This window comes from Bicyclus anynana, chromosome 7 (genome assembly GCF_947172395.1).
Source record: "Bicyclus anynana chromosome 7, ilBicAnyn1.1, whole genome shotgun sequence".
Classification (NCBI taxonomy): Eukaryota; Metazoa; Arthropoda; class Insecta; order Lepidoptera; family Nymphalidae; genus Bicyclus; species Bicyclus anynana.
Window position 1 is genome coordinate 11,127,931 of NC_069089.1, and position 19,941 is coordinate 11,147,871.

General features: G+C 35.2%; 2 protein-coding genes across 4 annotated transcripts in view; one reads left to right on the forward strand and one right to left on the reverse strand.

The window, feature by feature from the left end:
* The first annotated feature begins 150 nt into the window (after nucleotides 1-150).
* LOC112055806 (ruvB-like helicase 1) lies at nucleotides 151-16,584 on the forward strand. The gene is made up of 10 exons (XM_024096015.2): nucleotides 151-406; nucleotides 7,409-7,537; nucleotides 8,459-8,633; nucleotides 9,393-9,595; nucleotides 9,904-10,072; nucleotides 13,054-13,145; nucleotides 13,634-13,740; nucleotides 14,360-14,462; nucleotides 14,888-14,979; nucleotides 15,199-16,584. Exons 1-10 carry the CDS (start codon nucleotides 266-268, stop codon nucleotides 15,356-15,358), a joined length of 1,371 nt encoding a protein of 456 aa, XP_023951783.1. The 5' UTR covers nucleotides 151-265; the 3' UTR covers nucleotides 15,359-16,584.
* Nucleotides 16,585-16,802: 218 nt separating this feature from the next.
* The window catches only part of LOC112055790 (uncharacterized), a 37,310-nt gene continuing 34,171 nt past the window's right edge, over nucleotides 16,803-19,941 (reverse strand). For all 3 annotated transcript variants that reach the window (XM_024096005.2, XM_024095998.2, XM_052882383.1), the window contains exons 12-14: nucleotides 18,643-18,816; nucleotides 18,079-18,163; nucleotides 16,803-18,005 (exon numbers count right to left, since the gene is read on the reverse strand). In XM_024096005.2, the coding sequence (XP_023951773.1) occupies nucleotides 16,833-18,005; nucleotides 18,079-18,163; nucleotides 18,643-18,816 (1,432 nt within the window). In that variant the 3' untranslated portion in view covers nucleotides 16,803-16,832. The remainder of the gene's footprint in view (nucleotides 18,006-18,078; nucleotides 18,164-18,642; nucleotides 18,817-19,941) is intronic.

Consider the following 19,941-nt stretch of genomic DNA (forward strand, 5'->3'; position numbering starts at 1 on the left):
TGAAGTTGATGAAACGTAGAGGGAGAATAGTAGTATAGGGCTCAAAAAGGCTAGAACTCAGAGCTTGGTAATAAAAAAGAATAAAAAGTTATAATGAATTAATAATTTGTAATCTGTGGTGTGATTTGACGGATTTGAACAAGTACATAATAATCTGTAGATTTGAATTTGATTTGATTGAAGTTGTTGAAGTTTGGCTAGTGTTGAAAATTGAAATTGTTGTCTAATTTTTCGAATTAATTATTTGTAAGTGTGATTTCGCAAAATGAAAATCGAAGAAGTTAAAAGTACTGCAAAGACTCAAAGAATTTCGGCACATAGCCACATAAAAGGCTTAGGTCTAGATGAAAATGGGGTTCCGATTCAAATGGCAGCCGGTCTCGTGGGTCAAGAATCGGCAAGAGAAGTGAGAAATGAGATTTTTTTAATTGTTTACTCTTTTTTAAATTAAGTACTCTTTGTTATGCCTCAATGCCTAAATTACAGTGAGTATTTAGATTAACGTAGCATATCATGAAAGTTTTATGCTATTGATTAACAACTAGAGGTTATAGTTTGTTACCATGGAGTTTGTAGAATGTTATTATAGTTAATGTAATTTTGCACTACATGAATTTGTAATAGTAGAATTTGTAGTTCTATGGGTGAAACTAAACTTATAGAATTGTACAGAATCTAATCATTATTTGTTACATTTAAGAATTTTAAAACAGTTGCACTAAAACGAGGAATATGTAAAAAATTAATGGTACAAGGGTCTCATAATTTACATAACTATACATTAATGTTTGATAATGATGATGTTCAATGAGACTTCTTCTACAGAAAATTCTACATAGCTTACGTTTATGATATACCAAAAATTTTGCAGAATTGACTGATGAATATGTATTCATTTAATTAATAATAAATAGGTTAATATGGAAAAGCTATAATGCACTGCATACTGAATAAAAAATAAATTAATAATTTATGACTACAGTATATAACAACAGCCCTACTGATGTGTTGATGTGTACTGTTTACCAACAAACATATTATTGGCTGTACAGAGTAATATCTTTACCTTTTCCCCATGGGAAAGAATAAAGAAACAAAAAAAAAAGATTCCAACCAATTGATAACCTCCTCCTTTTTTTAAGTCAGTTGAAAAACAAACCAATTAGAAATGAAGGAATAAAATACATGTCATTTCATAACTTATTTATTTTAACTCATGTATTGTCTTTTCACAAAATATTATTCAAAATATATTAACAATATCTTTTGAATTAATAAGCTTATAACAACTTATAAGCTTATTAATCAAATTTATCTGGGTCTGGGTCATGCCCCTACCTCACATACACTTTTGGCATTCTAAAGTGGACTCAAACAGAACTGGATTCCCTGGACTTTAAAGTCCGCAAACTGCTGGCGTCATAACAGATACATCACCCCCATTCATCTGTAATGAGGTTGTACCTCCCACGCAAGTGTGGAGGACATGGCTTCTTGAACTCCAAGAACTTCCATAATCGTGAGGTGTGCAATGCCATAGATCATTATCTCAAGTTGTCCCTTGGCAAACAGAACTTGCACAAGCCTATAGTAATTAATAACTCAGATTGTAAAGCAATATGGAAGAGGAAGGAATTTCATGGATGTTTCTACGAGGCCCATACTGTGATTGAATATGTGGAATGTTAAGTCAACTATTATAGTTCCAATAGTATTTTCAGTCAATGGTCATATAGCAAAAAGCTTCGACCAACATCTCATGGAAGCTTTAACTTAACTGTCCAAGAGTCAGAAACAGAAAGTGATTCAGTGAACAGGCAGTGATTCTTGAACGGCGCTTATTTTAAGGAGGTTCCTGAATCTGGAGCCCTGACCGGCGGTTGCTTGAGGAGGGTTTATATTTTTTATAGTGTTTTGTATTATATTTTTATATAAACGTTGTTATAATTTAAAAAAAGGACAAATTGTATGGGCCGAAGCACCCAAACCCACCGTGCACTATTGAACTGGGGCCGCGGGTCACACCAAATGAAACTACGGCTTGATCTCGATGGGTGTTGGGTTTATTTAAACAATCAATGTAGGCATCAATAACTGAGAACACCAACAATTTGGCAAACCGATGGCTTGCCTCATATACTGTAGTATGAACAAGTCATAGCGCGATCTAAAGTGTGAGTGGCGCCATCTAGTGCCACTGCACGTAAACATACCGCCCACCAAGGACATTTAGTGGCGAAATGTCCTTCATTATTCCGCCCACCGTGACCACATGTAATGTTCTTGGTGAGAAGTTTACAAGGTTTGACTTTACTGACCTACATTCCAAATTTTTCAGATTTTACTGAACGAGATATAAAATTGATACAAAAATTATAATTGAACTGCTCAAGTTCATTGAACTGTGAACTAAAATTAATACAAAACTGTAAAATAAATTTGAACTTGTAAATAAATCTTACTTGAAATATGAACTAAACTTAACACTAAATTATAAAATGAACTTAATAATTGATCTATGAACTAAACTGTTAGATTATAAAGTTAAATAAAAATTGATCTATGAACTGAAATCTACAAACTATGTAACAACTATCAGTTATATACTTTGAATGGAATAGTAAATTATAAAACGAATTTGAACTGGAAATATAAACTAAATTACAAATTAATTTAAAATTGATCTATGAATTAAATATACAACCATCAAAGCATCAATTATTTACTTTGAATTTAAACATTGATTTTATTTAACTCTGAAACTTATCCTTAAATTTTAGTTTGATTAGAATACTAAAGTATAAAATTAATTTGAACAAAAAAAAAACTAAATTTAATACAAAATTATAAGCGAACTTAAAATTGATCTATGACAAAAACTGTACCATTATATAAAACTATCAATTATTTGACTTTGAACTTTTCCTTTTATTTTAATGAAAGTTTTGAAAGTAGTATTTTTCACCATGAAAGCGATCACACGGGTTATATTATCAGCCTTTGGGTACTATTCTAGAATCCGACCTATTAACCAGCTGCCAGGGGCAGGTCCTCTTTGTAAGAGAGGACATTTAAAGCTTTGGATCACTCTTTGAATAAATTGCCATCTCGTTGAAAAGATTACGTTTAACATTAAGTTATTCTCCAGTACAACTACCAGAGGCTCTCCGATTGAAGTAAGTAAATCTCCAAATATAGATAAAACCTTTTGGTAGGATATTTTCTGAAACTGTATTGACAAGTAACTGTTGCTTCCGACTTAACCTTTTCTACCATTGGCATTGTATATGAGACTCCTCGACCTATGATCTCGAAATTTTAACTGTCGAATTAATTATTTAAGTCTTTAGCCAGGCGAGGAGAACAATAATGGAATCAGTCCATGCTCTGGTGTTATCCCTTTTGAACATCCATCACTGTTGCTATCTTAATTAAAGTCTAGCCACCAGCGTTGTGCCACAAACTTCGTTTCCTTCCTCTATCTATTCTTGAATAAACCACGGTTACACATGCTAGTTGAGAAGTATTCCAAAATCCGTGTATTTATTTAGTGGTATTCATCACTGGATCACTCAACCGTCGGGGACGTGTCCTGCAGTAAGTTTTTCTAATTCTCTAAAGTAAGTAAACTATCAATTTTGTAGTTATTTCAAAAATTAGCTCGTCCCAATTGAACCTGTTAAATATGTAACAGCTTTTAGATAAATATTTTTGCTTTTATAATTAAAGTTGTTATTTAGCAATGGATTGTACAGATATGATGTAACTAATAATATTGATCCTTTTGTTTCAGGTCCGGATGACATCTCCGGCAGATTCACCGAGTAAGTTAAATGATCTTCCCTTCTGTCTAAGGTAAGTAATCTTTATTTTTTTCTGTTTTTTCCCTTTTGTTCTAGAACTTTTCATTGTCCTTTATCCTTTGATCTTTTGGTTATTTTTGTCCTGTATATGTTTGCCCTGTTTGTCCTTGCTGTTGTCCTAAGTAGTATTCCTGTCCTATTTGATCTTGAAGTCTTGTCCTGTTTGACCTTGTTAATTGTCCTGTTTGACCTTGTTGTCCTGTTTGACCTTTTTGACCTGTTTTCCTAGTGAGACTGTATAACTGATTGTCCTTGTTTTCTGTTTGACCTTTTTGTTCTATTTGACTTTTTGTCCTGTTTGACCTTTTTGTCCTGTTCGACCTTTTTGTTCTGTTGTGTTTTAAATATTTATTATATTTAATAATTTTATTTAATAATATAATTTTTCGTTTCAGCTCTTCCTCTGTCAGACCTGTCAGCATACTTTTTGCACTATAAATTTCTTCCATTTCCTTTCAATATATCAGTTTGTAAGACCGATATATTTTCCAGACTATTACGATTGAACTGGTTTTGACATGTCACCTTGCCTGTCAGAATCCAACCTAAACTGGTGTTTTGTGCCAGAAGATTGCCTGTTGGATCCTTTTTAATGCCATCCTGCAGAATTTGGCTATACACATTCGCTCCCAACAATAGCTCAATTTTATTAGGCCTATTAAAATGTGGATCAGCTAAACTGAGATTCTGCAGTTCTATCCAATTTATTTCATTAAATCTTTTTTCAGGCAGATAACTTGTGATGTCTTTTAATACGTATGCTGTTACCTCGATTTTACGACCTCTGTTGAATCTAGATTTGAACTTAATAGACACTAAATGTTTAGAATTAATAGCTCTATCTCCTCCAAGTCCCGTTATGGTTCCGCTTACTGCAGTCTTCTTGAGCTGTAACCGTTTCACAGCTGATTCGGTTATGAAACATGCTTGTGACCCTTGATCTATTAGTGCCCTAATATTTTGATCTCCAGTTTCAGACTCGGCTTTTACTAATGCTGTTGCAAGTAAAACCTGTCCGCTATTAGAGCTTCTTTGTGTTGATAAGCAGGAAACTATTGGTTCAGCACTAGTTGTAATTCTAGCACTCTCAACTGGTTCTCTTGCTGTTGAACTAGTAGCTCTACTCTGGCTCTCCTGTTCTGGATGCAGAAGTGAATGATGCCGTTTTCCGCAATTGTCGATTCTGCAAGTTCCAGATTTTCTGCACTCCTGTACTCGATGGTTACTGCCCAAACAATTAAAACAGATGGAATTATTTGCTACAAAGTCGCGTCGTTTTTCTACATCTTCACTTGCAAATTTTTTACAGAAACATAATTTATGACTACCTGAGCAAAATTCACAACGCAGTTTATCTGACTCATTCGTCACAACAAAAGTCTTTGGTCTAGAGCTAGTTACATTGGTACGCTGTACTGAAGCTTTTCTCAACTCTACAAATTCTAGTGCACGAAACCGATTCTCAATAAAATATTTGAACTGATCAAGAGTTGGCAAATTATTCAAATCTACTGAGCTCGAAATATGTAGCTCCCACTGCTTTCGAGTCTCTTGATCTAATTTAAAACTGACTATATGAATGATAATAATATCCCATGTGCTCACATCAATATCAATATTTTTTAATGCATTTAAACAGTCTATGGTGGTGTCTATTAGTACTTTCAGACCCGACGCTGATTCCAAATTCATATGTTTAATACCAAATAAACGTTGCAAAATATTGTTTGCCAAAAACTTTCTATTATTATAACGTTGTTCTAATAGTGACCAGCATTCACTATAATTTGCGCCCGTAATCGGAGTGTGCCGAATCAGTTGTTCGGCCTCATCCGTTAAGTGAGACTTTAAATAGTGTAGCTTTTGTACACTATCTAAAGTCTCGTTATTATGAATTAGGGCCAAAAATAAATCTCTAAATGTGGTCCATTCCGAATATTTACCAGAAAATGTGGGAATGGAAATTTTTGGTAATTTTACCCACGAATTTTGCTGTTGACCTGATATAATAGTTTTTTCCTTACTAGGTTGTTCTTTAGAAAACTGATTCAATATTTTTTTTATTAATGATTTATATAACAAATAAATATCTTCTGTAGCTTCAAATATTTCATTTTCGACATATTGTTTACTAGATAAAGCATCTGCTTCTGATATTTCGTACAATTTTATGTTATTTGACCTAAAACTTAACCAATCTTTTTCTAAATTCTCTAATTTAACTTCTAGATACTCAAGAGTTATTCTATCCTTTGGGGTTTTCTTAAAATTAGAGTATCCCTTTTTAATTATATTATGTAACTCATATTGTACATTTAATAGACCTTCCATGGTTGAACTAAAAAATCAATAAATCACGCAATGTACTTTAATATTAAATTATAATTGAAGTTAAAGTGAAAAATGAACTTAAAATGATCTCAAACTAAATTACTATGATGTCCTATAAAAAACAACAAAGTGTATTTCACAATATCGATAAATTTTACAAATTGTGCTATTCATTCAAATATTTCTATGTTTCAAATTTCAAATCTCAAAAATTACAAGTCTTTTTGCTACCAAAAATTGTCAAAGTTAATATTTTTTCTTAAAAATTTTACAAGTGTTTTACACTTAGTTAACTCTGGCGGAAATCGGGCATAGGTTCCCCGTTCCCTCGTTTTTAGTGAACTTATTCTAAGTCTTAATTAACATGCAATTATTTCTAAGTTACTTTAATTAATTACTAGTTGATCTTCCAAAGTCTATTTTCAATCTTGAAATTTTTAAGTTATTTGCACCAAAGAAATAAAGTTCAATTTACTTTAAGTATTAGTATTAAATTTGAAACGTCACTTTTGACACTTGACACTTTTTCACTCACGTGTCACATTGACAGCTGCCAATGTGATTTGATCTTCTGTCCTTGTTGATCTGTGGTTGATGTCCTCTGCTGTCACTTGTCATCAGTCCGCTGCTAGCGCCGATGGCGCCCTCTGCTGGCGCCTTCCGTCGATGCTACGTACTCGGTTTCTGCAGCAATCCACTGCGAGTACGGCGGGTGGTCTCCAGTGACCACTTGTCCTCAAAAAATGTCCTCGGTTCCAGATATCCGACTCTCGTAGGACCAATGTATGGGCCGAAGCACCCAAACCCACCGTGCACTATTGAACTGGGGCCGCGGGTCACACCAAATGAAACTACGGCTTGATCTCGATGGGTGTTGGGTTTATTTAAACAATCAATGTAGGCATCAATAACTGAGAACACCAACAATTTGGCAAACCGATGGCTTGCCTCATATACTGTAGTATGAACAAGTCATAGCGCGATCTAAAGTGTGAGTGGCGCCATCTAGTGCCACTGCACGTAAACACAAATAAATAAATGAGACATTTGAAATGTTTACCATCAAAAAGACATGTTGTAAAAATCACCTTAAAACTAAATGGTATATTGGTTTGTTTTAAAACAACAATAAATACATATTTTAAAGGGCACAGTTCTTGTGCTAAGGTTCATTTGTTATGCTAAAATTGTATACCACATATTCCTGTGTGTAGGCTGCAGGCCTGGTGGTGGATATGATAAGAAGCAAGAAGATGGCTGGTCGTGCCTTGTTACTGGCTGGCCCTCCAGGAACAGGAAAGACAGCTATTGCATTAGCCATAGCTCAGGAACTAGGAAACAAAGTAAGTAATATTTATTTGAAATATCATCATCATCATCAGCAAAATACGTAGAAAGAAGAAAGAAAAAAGAAAAGATATTTATTGTTAAGTAATGCCACATTAAATATAAATTATAACATATTATGGCTTAACTGTCCACTCAAACAGTGGAGCACTAAAGAATTCCCTGTAATATGTGGCAAAACCTAGAAAAATGTATCTAACTAGTAGATCTAAAAAATAAAAAAACACACACAGAAAACTTAGACATAACGATGAAAAACAAAATTAATGATACAAATAAAAATTACCTGCAATATAATCATGTATACTTTTTTTTTTGTTGAGATGTTAATCTCTTTCATTCACATCTATCATTTGTCAACTTATAATAGTGTAAAATTATAACTTGACAAATACAATTTAACATAAAATTAAATAAAGTTACATAATATCCTCTTTCACACACACCGTCCCTTCTGCTCTTGTGTCCATCCACTGGCAATTTTACATCATAAGCTAACCTTTATTCCTAAACTTTTCTGTCCTTGGTGTCACTATTTTATATCCCTTGTATATGTATATCCTAACCTACATAAATTATATACATTTGTAAGAAAAAAATGCTTAAAGAAGTTTGAGACACATAAAATTTATGTATCTCAAACTTTTTTCCAGTCTTCCATCTAAACTCTGAGAGTGAGACTGTTTAATAGTCTCAGAGTTTAGATGGAATACTAGAAAAAATAGAAAAACCATCTTTGTTCTAGAAAAAAGATTAAACACCAATTGGTTGAGTTATTCTAAAGTCTTGTCATGGAGTTTTCATTTGATTAAATTGTCAGATCTTTTGTAGTTTTATCTTCTTTCTAATAACAAACTTATGCAAGTTAAACATTGTTAGAAAGAAGAGTTGAACATGATGATGATGATTTTTTATAGGTTCCCTTTTGTCCCATGGTGGGAAGTGAAGTGTACAGTACCGAAATTAAGAAGACAGAAGTACTAATGGAGAATTTTCGCCGTGCCATTGGTCTGCGCATTAGAGAGACTAAGGAGGTATATGAAGGAGAAGTAACCGAGCTAACACCTGTAGAAACAGAGAATCCAGCTGGAGGTAACTTAAACTAATGGATGTATTGCTTCTGATACAACATGAACTAATGGATGTATTATGTTTCTTCTACTTTAAATGTCATCTGCTCTACTAAGCTTGGCAACTATTAATTTCTGGATATTTTAAAATATGCAACAGCTTAAAACAGCACACAATGTATGGCTATGTAATTAAATGGTGTAAGAGGGAGGTACCTAGGAAGGGAGGAGGAGGACTATACCAGTCTGTCTCCCCAAGTGTCAACCTCATCTCATCATCATCAAAATGGTGTAATAGTAGGTGTTGAATAGGGTACTAATTAATACATAATAAAAACAGAAAGATTGTTGGGATGTTTGTAAAATAAATGAGATTTTAAAATTTCATAATTAGATCTCAGATAAAAATCATTCACTTTTAACTTCCTTACATTCAATGTGACATTTTTCATTATATGAAACATAAATATAAACGCACAAATAAAAAAGATATTTGTAAATTTGTTTAAACACCCATAGAAATTAACGGTTTCACGCATCAACAACGTCATTAATTCGTGCTATTTACTATAGAGCGTTTTTGAGCGATCCATTTCACTGTCCCAAATATGACCATTTAAATCCCTGTAGCTGTGAAAAAAATAATTACAGATACCCTGTTATTTCTACAAAATTGCTTTACTATTAGCATACTCTTTATTTTTATACAAAACCAATCCTGAGGTGCAATAACTATAATTTTATGTCTGCAATGATAACAAAAGTTAGTGCATATTTACAGGCTATGGAAAAACAGTTTCCCATGTTATAATTGGATTGAAAACAGCAAAAGGCACAAAACAATTAAAGCTAGACCCCACAATTTACGAGTCTTTGCAAAAGGAGAAGGTGGATGTTGGTGATGTCATCTACATTGAGGCAAACTCTGGTGCTGTGAAAAGACAAGGGAGGAGTGACACTTTCGCTACAGAATTTGATTTAGAAGTAAGTAAAACAACTTGTATGTGTTTATCATTCATTTGTTTGTCAAGCTTTCACTCTACACAAAAAACATCAAGAGTTCAAGGAATATTGTTTAGGGCATTTATTTATTTTTTAATCATATTGTATATTTTGTTGATTTCTTCTCAGCTACATTATTTTTGTAAAATATTAAGATAGCAGCCGGTCGTAGTTTACTTATCTTCGAATCCGTGTAAAATGTCATCTTTCATAAATACTACTACAAATATTATTCTGAGGAATGGAATAAGGCTTATATTATTTTACTATAAATTAACTTTTTATTACAGGCGGAAGAATATGTACCATTACCAAAAGGCGATGTCCACAAGAAGAAGGAGGTAGTCCAAGATGTGACTTTACATGACTTAGACTGTGCCAATGCTAGACCTCAAGGAGGCCATGACATTATGTCTATGATGGGCCAGCTGATGAAGCCAAAGAAAACTGAAATAACAGGTACATATTATATTATCTATAGAGCTTTTTTCATTATTTTCTATACATAGCTTGTAGTATACTAATAATAATAAGCTTTATTTTTCCCATTTAGATAGTACTTATTGTTAAGTACTAACTAATCTATATATTTATCTAAATAATTAATTTATGTACTAGTTAATAATGGGCCCCTTCGGGTATAAGCCTCCTCCATCTTTTTCCATTTGTCCCTTTCTTTTGTGAGTTCCATCCATCCTTGGCCAGCCACTGCGGCAATGTCGTCTACCCACCTTCCTATAGGCCTTCCTACCTTCCTTTTACCAAGTGGACCTTTCCAGTAGGTAATTTTCTTAGTCCACCGTTTGTCCTTTAGCCTGCCAAGGTGGCCTGCCCATCTCCACTTAAGTCTTTGTGCATGGTCCAGAGCATCTGTGAGATTAGTTTTTTTCCTAATAATCATACTGTTTATTTTGTCAGCTTTTTTTAGTTTCAAGATGCTTCTTTCCATTGCACGTTGTGTGGTGATGAGTTTATGCCTCAAACTTGTGTTGTAGACCCATGTTTGGCAGGCGTAGGTTAGGCAAGGTAGAATTGTTGTCTCCATTACAACCCTTTTTAAGTTAACAGTGTAATTTCCCTTGAAAATTTCTTTATGAGCCCAGAACTTTTTCCATGCTATATTTGCTCTTCTTTCCACCTCTGCTTTATTGTTGTCCTTGTTAAAAGAAATTTGCTTTCCTAAATAAACATAGTTCTTTACATATTCTATTATCTTATTGTCTATTTCTATTATTTATTAGTTTTTGGTGGTGGTTGGTCATTATTTTTGTTTTGATAAAGTTAATCTGTAACCCTACTTTTTTGCTTTCTACACTCAGCGTCTTTATCATTTCTTGAAGTTCTGAGGCTGATTTAGCAAATACTGCAATGTCGTCTGCGAATCTTAGGTGATTTAAGAATTGGTCTATGATCCAGATTCTCTTCTTTTTCCAGTTTAATGTTTGGAATACATTTTCTAATACTGCAATAAATAGTTTTGGTGACAGTGGGTCACCTTGTCTGACACCTCTTTGTATTGCAATTTCTTCGCCTTTATTTTCTAGTTTGATTCTACTAGTTGTGTTTGAGTAAATATTTTTAATAATGTCTATATATGTGTTGTTTATGTCGCACGTTTCTAATGCTTTCCAAATTGAGCTGTGGTAGATGCTGTCAAAGGCCTTGAAGTAGTCAATAAAGGCAATATAAAGTGGTTGATTGTATTCACTGAATTTTTCTATTATTTGCTCGACTGTGTGGATATGGTCAGTTGTATAAAACCCTTCACGGAAGCCTGCTTGTTCCACAGGTTGCATGCATTTCCAGCAGGATGCTTGAAAAGAGGTTGTAGATGCTGGGAAGCAGGCTTATCGGTCTGTAGTTTCCCAAATCTAGCGGGTTTCCTTTTTTGTACAATAGAATTATGCTTGATTTACACCACTGATGTGGTACTTTTCCTTGTACTAATACTTTATTAAAAAGTGTTGTTAGGAATGTGATTAATTTGCAGGCTCCTATTTTTAGCACTTCATTACTTATGTTGTCTGGGCCTGGGCTTTTGTCTGGTTTTAACTTCTTTATGTAATGTAATATTTCTTTTTCAGTTATTTCCTCAACCTTTTCTATCTTTTTATTGTGATTTAACTTTTCTTCTAGGCTGTCTTCTGGTTATCTTTTATATAGTAGCTTATAAAAGTTTGTGGCGCATTGTAGAACTTGTTTTCTTGTCGTTGATTCTTTGTTGTCGTTTTCTAGTCTGCTAATCCATTTTTTGTGTGTAGTAAGTTGTTTGTTAGCTTTTTTTACACTTCGGAAGTTGTTTAGATTCCATTCAATCACTTTCTTTCTGTGATTTTCATAGTCTTCTCTAATCGCTTTACTTGTTTCTTTGTAGCAGTCTCTTGTTCTATCTTTCATTTCTTTCGTTTTTTTCTTGATCATAGTTAGTTCTGTTCTTTCTTTAATTAAATCAATCGTTCTTTTTGTGAAAATCTTGTGTTCTTTACTTTTGTCTTGTGGATCAGTTTTTACATTTGTGATGATCAAGTTTTCTAAACAATCATAATAGCTTTGTACATCTTGCTCTTAGTTAGTTCTAATAATCTCTGAGGTGAGGCTAGGGTTCTTACATTGTAGGTACATACTTTCAGTTTTGTTGACTTCTTAATTGGTTTGGATTTGCAGGTGACAGTGTTTGTGTTATAAGATGGAGGGTATTGGTCGACATCCCCACGGTGACCAACCGGGTTGGGGAGCTTTTCTGTGTTTAATGTAGTGTTGTTGTTTGGTATTGATGTTTGACTTCTGGTAGGCATATTTTTGTTTACTTTACTTATGATTTTCATTGGACGGTGAGCTGTTAGATCTTGGGCGAAACATATCAAATCTTTTGTTAATCTTATTTGGTGCTTCCTTGTTATATACTTTTCCTTTCATTGCTGGTTTTGTAATTTCGGGTGATTTTGTTATGGACCTTTTTCGTTTAGAGTCCGAGTTCTCTTGCTCTTTTATAATTAGTTTATCATATCTAATATAAGCTGTCTTTCCTTTCTTTTGTTCTTGATCTTTTCTCTCTTTTAGTTCTTTTCGCTTCGCTAAAACTTCTTTGGGATAGTCAGGGGTGACATATATATTATATATGTAGTATACTAGTATTATTAAATTATAAAACAAGAAAATTTTATACAACTTTTTATAGGCAAGATATTTTATATCTACCACTTCCACATATTATTTTTTGCTCTGCGCGCTCAGCACAGCAGTATTATTTATTCAGCATGCTCTGACATGAGTTCTTCCGACAGGACTAAATAAGAATTAATTTACAAATATCAGGATTAATTGTATGCACAATGGGATATTCGTCTTTAATAGATCTACAAATATTCTGCGATTGTTAATCTATCTTTTAGTTAAACAAAACAACACATGATGGGATAATGATTATTGTTAATTTTCAGATAAACTTAGAAAAGAAATAAACAAGGTTGTAAACAAATACATCGACCAGGGAATAGCAGAATTAGTACCAGGAGTATTGTTCATTGATGAGGTATGTGTTTTACCTATGTTCTTCTTATTGTTTTAGCAACCATGATCATTACCATATATACTACAGCCCTACTCAATGTGTACTGTTTACTAACAAACAAGTTATAAATGAAGGTAGAAAACGCATGTCATTTCATAACTTATTTATTTTAAATTATGTATTGTTTTTTATAAACTGTTATTCAAAATATATTAATTATAACTAATTGTCCTAAGCTTATTAATTGCATTTATTTTCATTCATATAAGAACAAGTTAATTATAAATATTATTAGCTGTGAAATGACTAGCAATATATACCCTCATTTTTTTGTTTGTTGGTAAACAGTACACATCGAGTAAGGCTTGGTTTTATTATAGTAAAAAGAATGGTGTCTGGTGTGGCTTTTAGAAAATTATCAACATTTTAAAAACATATTATTAATTTACGTTTAATATTAATTGTTAAGAAAATACAATTTTTTTTTAGTTTATTTTTTTATTTTCTAGGTCCATATGTTAGATATAGAAACATTCACATATCTTCATAGAGCCCTTGAGTCAGCGATTGCGCCTATTGTAATATTCGCCACCAACAGGGGACGTTGTAAAATAAGGTTAGTCCTTATGTATCATCTATATTATTATTGACCCAATTTTTACTCATAATAAACTAATCATACAAGTAGCTTAAATAAATTTAATAAATATTGAATTTTTTTTCAATTGCTTTAATTTAAATTTAGCACATTTTCATGATAAAAATAAATAAATTTTTATCAATACTTAGTGCTTGTCTATACTTGTTAGTCATGCACATGCACCTAACATGTAAATTGTAAACAGTATAAACAGTACCAACCGATATATTGTCAGATACACACCCACACATTTATACAATTTTGTGTGTAATTCTTTATAATTATTTGTTCACTGTAAATGGTATGTTTTTGTGGATGAGCAGACCACCCAGTAATATATGGTGGAATCTTTACAAATAGTCAACTGACGTGCTTGTAAACTGAGCCTACTTGAAATATGAATTTTGAATTTTTGGAATTTTATAGGTATCCTATGCTATCCACCTAGTAGAGGGGAAATAATTTTCTTTATAGGCTAACATACTTACAATATAAATAAACTGCAAAATAAAATACACCTGCCCTATAAAACATACTATTGTTCAAATTGCATAATATTGATGTTATTTAATAACAAAAAATGTATATATTGCAGAGGCACAGAGGACATTATTTCACCGCACGGCATTCCACTAGATCTTCTAGATAGACTGTTAATCATACGAACACTCCCTTACAACAAACCTGAACTCCTACAGGTATGTTAATATTATTATTCTATAACATTTTACTTCTTGACACTACTTCATTCGCGTGAAATTGTGTTTTTTCACAAATCCAGCGAGAGCAATGAATTTCTGTGGGACAAAATGTAGCCTATCTGTTATCAACCCATATTCGGCTCATTGCTGAGCTCGAGTCTACTCTCAGAATAAGAGGGGTTAGACCAGTAGTCCGAAACCTGACAATTTTCTTAATTCTCTAAGTGTGTGTAGTCTGCCAATACGCATTTGGCCAGCGTGGTGGATTTACGAGCCTAACCCTTCTCATTCTGAGAAGTGACTCGTGCTCAACAGTGAGCAGAACATGTGTTGTAAATGATTGTTTTAAAAATTTAAAGTGTTTACTATGTTGCAGGTTTCGATTTGTATGAGTGTTTCTTAATTAGTCATTTGTTTGACAGATCTTAAAACTACGCGCTGCTACAGAGGGCATCGCTATAGAGGACGAAGCGCTGACTGCACTGTCAGAAATTGGCACTAATAGCACTCTCAGGTGACTAAATATGAAATATGTCTTACAAATATCTAGTAATCATTGTTCACAAAGTTTTTAATACTATTAGATATGTCACTAACGCGTGGAAACTGAGGCGAGAAAGTTGAAAAAATCGATTAATAATAAAAAAAATACTGATCTCCTATTAAAAAGTGAGATTCTATAAATAGTGAGGTTCGGTTTGTAACGTTCTCAAACGTAATTTCCCGCGTGCAGGTACGCGGCGCAGCTGCTGACGCCCGCGTCGCTGACGGCGCGCGCGGAGGGCGCGAGCCGCATCGCGCCGCCGCACGTGCGCGCCGTGCACACGCTGTTCCTCGACGCCAAGTCCTCCGCGCGCATCCTCACGCAGCACTCCGATAAGTACATGAAGTAGCCTATACATCTGACCCCACTGATTGTACTTTTTAAGTACGAGAGCCTGCGATTACTAGACTTTCCTCAAATTTCAAAAGTTGATGTATTGCCAATTGGCAAGCGATGTGAGTGAACAGAAATGGACAAAATAAAAATAAAAAAAATAATAAGCTAATTTATCTCCTTATACCCATAGGAATGGGATCTACAAATTTTTCATGTTTTCATTGACATCATATGAGAAATCATATTTTCTATTACCAGTTCCCCAGTCACTTACTTAGCTTCGTGACAGCTTTTAGCCTCAACAGCTCAGTGGTAGAGGCTGGATTCATCATCGTGAGGAGTTGGTTCGATCCCCGTCCGCCAGATTATTGTCGTATCCACTTCTAACACTGTCTTTTACGACTAAATGGCCCCTCCATTTAGTCGTAAAAGACGGGAATATTGGTCATATATATTCCTTTTGAAACTCTTTGACAAACTAAAAAGATCAAACATTTAAGGTAGCGAAAGGTTACTTATGGTAACATAAGCGAAACCAAGTGTCTGGCAACTAGGGACATGAATCATGATATCCTATAAGTAAGAATGCGTTTTTTTCTTGAACAATTGAAGCCCTAGACCCTTGATAATACTCGTACCTTCCAAAGCTACCACAATTTAAACTACATATGGTTATACGGCAATCGCATAAGCCAACAAAATTTCAGCTTTCATAAAATGAGGTAAGTCTGGTCACCACAAGCTCTCAGTCTTTCGTTGTGTGATATCAAAAGCATTGCCCTCTATGTTATAAATACCTCAGTAATACTGAAAACCTCAGCAATAGGACTATTGTCGAATCCAAGTCATTAAGGTTATTTGGAGGAGAAGTGTAATATAAGTCACATATAAATATGACAAGTATTCTTTAAAAAAATACAATGCATAAGGCATGGTTTCGTTCTGTGAAGGAATTATAAGTTTATAGTTTAGCATATTTTGTTTACAGTATATTTGCCAAATTATACCTATAAATCTTTGACATAACTACGAGTAAGTACAAAATATTCCGCAGTTCTATGTTTTTCGTATCATTGTAATTTTCAATAAAATATGTATTATGTTTTGAAGTGCCTTAGAATAAGAGTTTTAGTTTATAAAACCGAAGATTACAGAAGTAATTATTTTGTTTTAATTCCTGAGGAATGCAATGTTCAAGGACAAACAATGTATCTTTTAATAAATAAGTTTTATTAAAAATTAGACTTCTCTTATTTCTACACTTAACACCTAAGATATGTACACAATTATAATTTATAAAAAAAACTTTATTTCAACACAGCAATAAACTTGTTCAACTATAAATTCATCTTCTCTGAATAATATAAAAATAATAATTGCAGCGTTTTAAAAAGTGTTAAAAAAATAATTTACAAGATTTACAACAGCCCTGAAGAATCCTGTATTATTTACATCGGACATTGGATATTATATTAGACTGTACTGTTTCATCTTCGGCTCACTTTAGGTTTTTGTTGATCATCTGGGTTATTGGAATATGGGAGGGGAAAGTATCGAGATTCCGATGGTTTGACACTTGATGTTGAAACACCGGATTGTGGAGGTTCATCTGTGGAAGTAGGCGGAGTGAACGTGGGCAGGTCGACCCTCACCGCCGTTGGGTCTGCCGTGTGTCTGTACAGAGCTTCGAACTGCATCTCTTCAGGGAACGAGTGAGATTTGATTTTTCTCTCGTCCCTTGCGTTGATCGGATATACTATTAATATTTTCTCCCCTTCGCTCCGTAAAGCCACCGGTGGAAGCGCCGTGCTAGTCGATGCTGCGGGCCCTTCGACTACTTGCAACATCTCTTTTGGAGCTACCCTTAAATCCATCTCTGTCGTGGTCGTCGTTGGCGTTGTTGACGAGGTGGTCGTCGTTGTCGAAATAACAACTGGTATGTCAGGATCCTCTGGTGTCTCAAATTCACGTTTCTCACCTGGAGGGCCTAATATTCGAAGCGACTCAATCTTCATTTCGAGCGTCGGCGTCGGTATCGGCACGGAACTGGTTACGTTGGCGTCTTCTGTGGGAATATAGCGTGCGGTGGTTTTTGGAACTTCGCGAGATCCGAATATTGGTAAACGCGGAGCGTACGCTGACACTAGCGGTAAAAGAGTGTCTCTAGCGTAACGCTCAGCTCTTGTGATGAAAGATGCTAAGCGAGCTGGTAAAAATTGCACGGCAAAACTGGTTTGTTCTTTTTCGGCTCTTTCATTCCACGCTTCTTTGCTAGATGGAGTAGATATGTCGTAGTTTTTAGGTTTTCGGGATGGTGGTAGGGTAGTTGTGCGAGGAGGTTGCGTGGCTCGCAGCAGAGGCTCTGAAATTTCGTGGACGTTGTCTGTAGAGTCGGAGCGTTGCCTTGGCGCCTTACGCGGTCGTGGCCGTAATACTGGTTCAGCGATTTCTATGATTCCACTGGGCGCAGTCTTTGTGTTGGTCATGCCGAAAGCCCGACCTGTATCTGCGGTTTCTTCCCAGTCATCGGCTAGTATGAATTGCCTCTGCGGCAAGTCCTCAGGCAATTCATTATCATGAGGGTCAACGGCAGCGGCGGTTGTTGCGTTCAATTTGTCGTTAGCGGATTCTCCGTTTGTGGCGTTATTCGATTCGACGACCTGAGGACAGCAGAGTTTATTTTTCAATATTGATTTTTACAAAAGCAATAATATCATGAAGAACTATTCTGACCTCTTGTATTTGACAATCGCCTGGGTACAGCGGTATTTGGATAGTTTCATCCGATACCAACCGCAACGCTTTGCAAAACGATGATCTGCGAAAATTTATCAATGTATATTTATCACAATCACATATACAATAATTTATTATTGATGACCTTATATAAATGTACATACATTAACATTTATATTTTCCACATTAACATTTACATTGAAGAATTGTAACGCTAAATTAAAAAAATATATTAATAGTCAAAGGTATTTTTTGCCTTTTCCACTTATGTAGGATGTAATAGCCCAGTGGATATGACCTCTGCCTCCGATTTCGGAGAGTGTGTCGCGTGTCTCTAACAGTGAAGGAAAACATCGTGAGCAAACCTGCATACCTGAGAATTTTCTTAATTCTCTACGTGTGTGAAGTCTGTCGATCTGTATTGGGCCAGCGTGGTGGACTATTGGCCCTGTCCCTGTCCCTGGACAATCCTGAAAAACCCTGTCATTCTGAGAGGCGAATGGAGTTTAACAGTGAGTGGGTTGATAAAGAACGAACGTTAGTTTGTCAAGATTGACTTACGTCTTTCCAAAGCTGTCGGTGATAAGGAGTTTGTCGAAGCGTATAGCCCTCAAGCCGGCGCTGAGCCAGCCGTTGTATGCGGCGTAGTGCAGGGACGCGCGCAGCGGCACGCCCAGTGCGGGGTGCGGCACCAGGACGCGACCGAAGCGGACGGCCCGAGGACTTTCCTCTCGTCTGATGAAAAATACAAACTTTTAGAGCCGGTTTCAACACCTTCTGATAGCTTATTCACAAGTTTTGTTTTGGTCATTTGACATAGAAGTTAGTGACAAAACTTATGTATGTCGTCACTTATCGGAAGGTTGTGTAAGTGGTCTTTAGGATTTTTATATATATCTTGAACAGTAAGAAGGGGCTAGTTACTACTCTTACGACTACTACTTACGACAGAAACGTACCGCCAAGCGATTTAGCGTTCCGGTACGATGTCGTGTAAAAACCGAAAAGGGATGTGGGTTTTCATCCTCCTCCTAACAAGTTAGCCCGCTTCCATCTTAGACTGCATCATCACTTGAGATTGTAGTCAAGGGCTGACTTGTACAAAAAGTGTGTCAGCTCCGACGCACGAATGGAGTTTACTCTTTTCAATAGCAACGCCTGAAAAGTGAAAGGTGCGCAACCGAGGTGCAGCGCTGCGTGCGCGCCCGCCAACAGCGTGCACGTGCGTGCGGACGCGCTAGGCATGTGCACGCTATGGCGGCTACGTACGGTGAAAGGTGCGCAGAATAGGTTGCGCAAAAAAAACGTACCGAGGGGTATAAATGAAAAATCGATTGTTGAAATTGAAATTGAAATTGAAATTTATTGTTAAAATAAGTCATTTTACAATGGTGCTGAGGACCCTGATTTAAGTTTGATAAACCTGTATCTCAGGATCCTCGCTCTTCCTACTTATAATAAAAATATTTTTAGATTGTTAAGGAGTAAACTCCAATAAGTTATGAAATGACATGCGTTACGTTTTTTGTGCGCAACCTATTCTGCGCACCTTTCACCGTGCGCTGTGCCGCCAACAACTTGCACATCGCACCCATGTGCACGCTGTAGGCGGGTGCGCACGCCGCGGCCTGCTGCACCTCGGTTGCGCACCTTTCACTTATAAGGCGCGAGTATTGAGACGTGCTTCGAGCTAACTTTTTGTTTTTTTTAACATACACACTTTTTTTTGTTGGTAAACAGTGCACATCGAGTAGGGCTTTAGTAATACTTATGTTAAAGAAGACTAAATGTATAGAATTGTAAAATAACTAATAGACTTTATAATATACTTCACATTATATATTTTACTCTTACAATGAT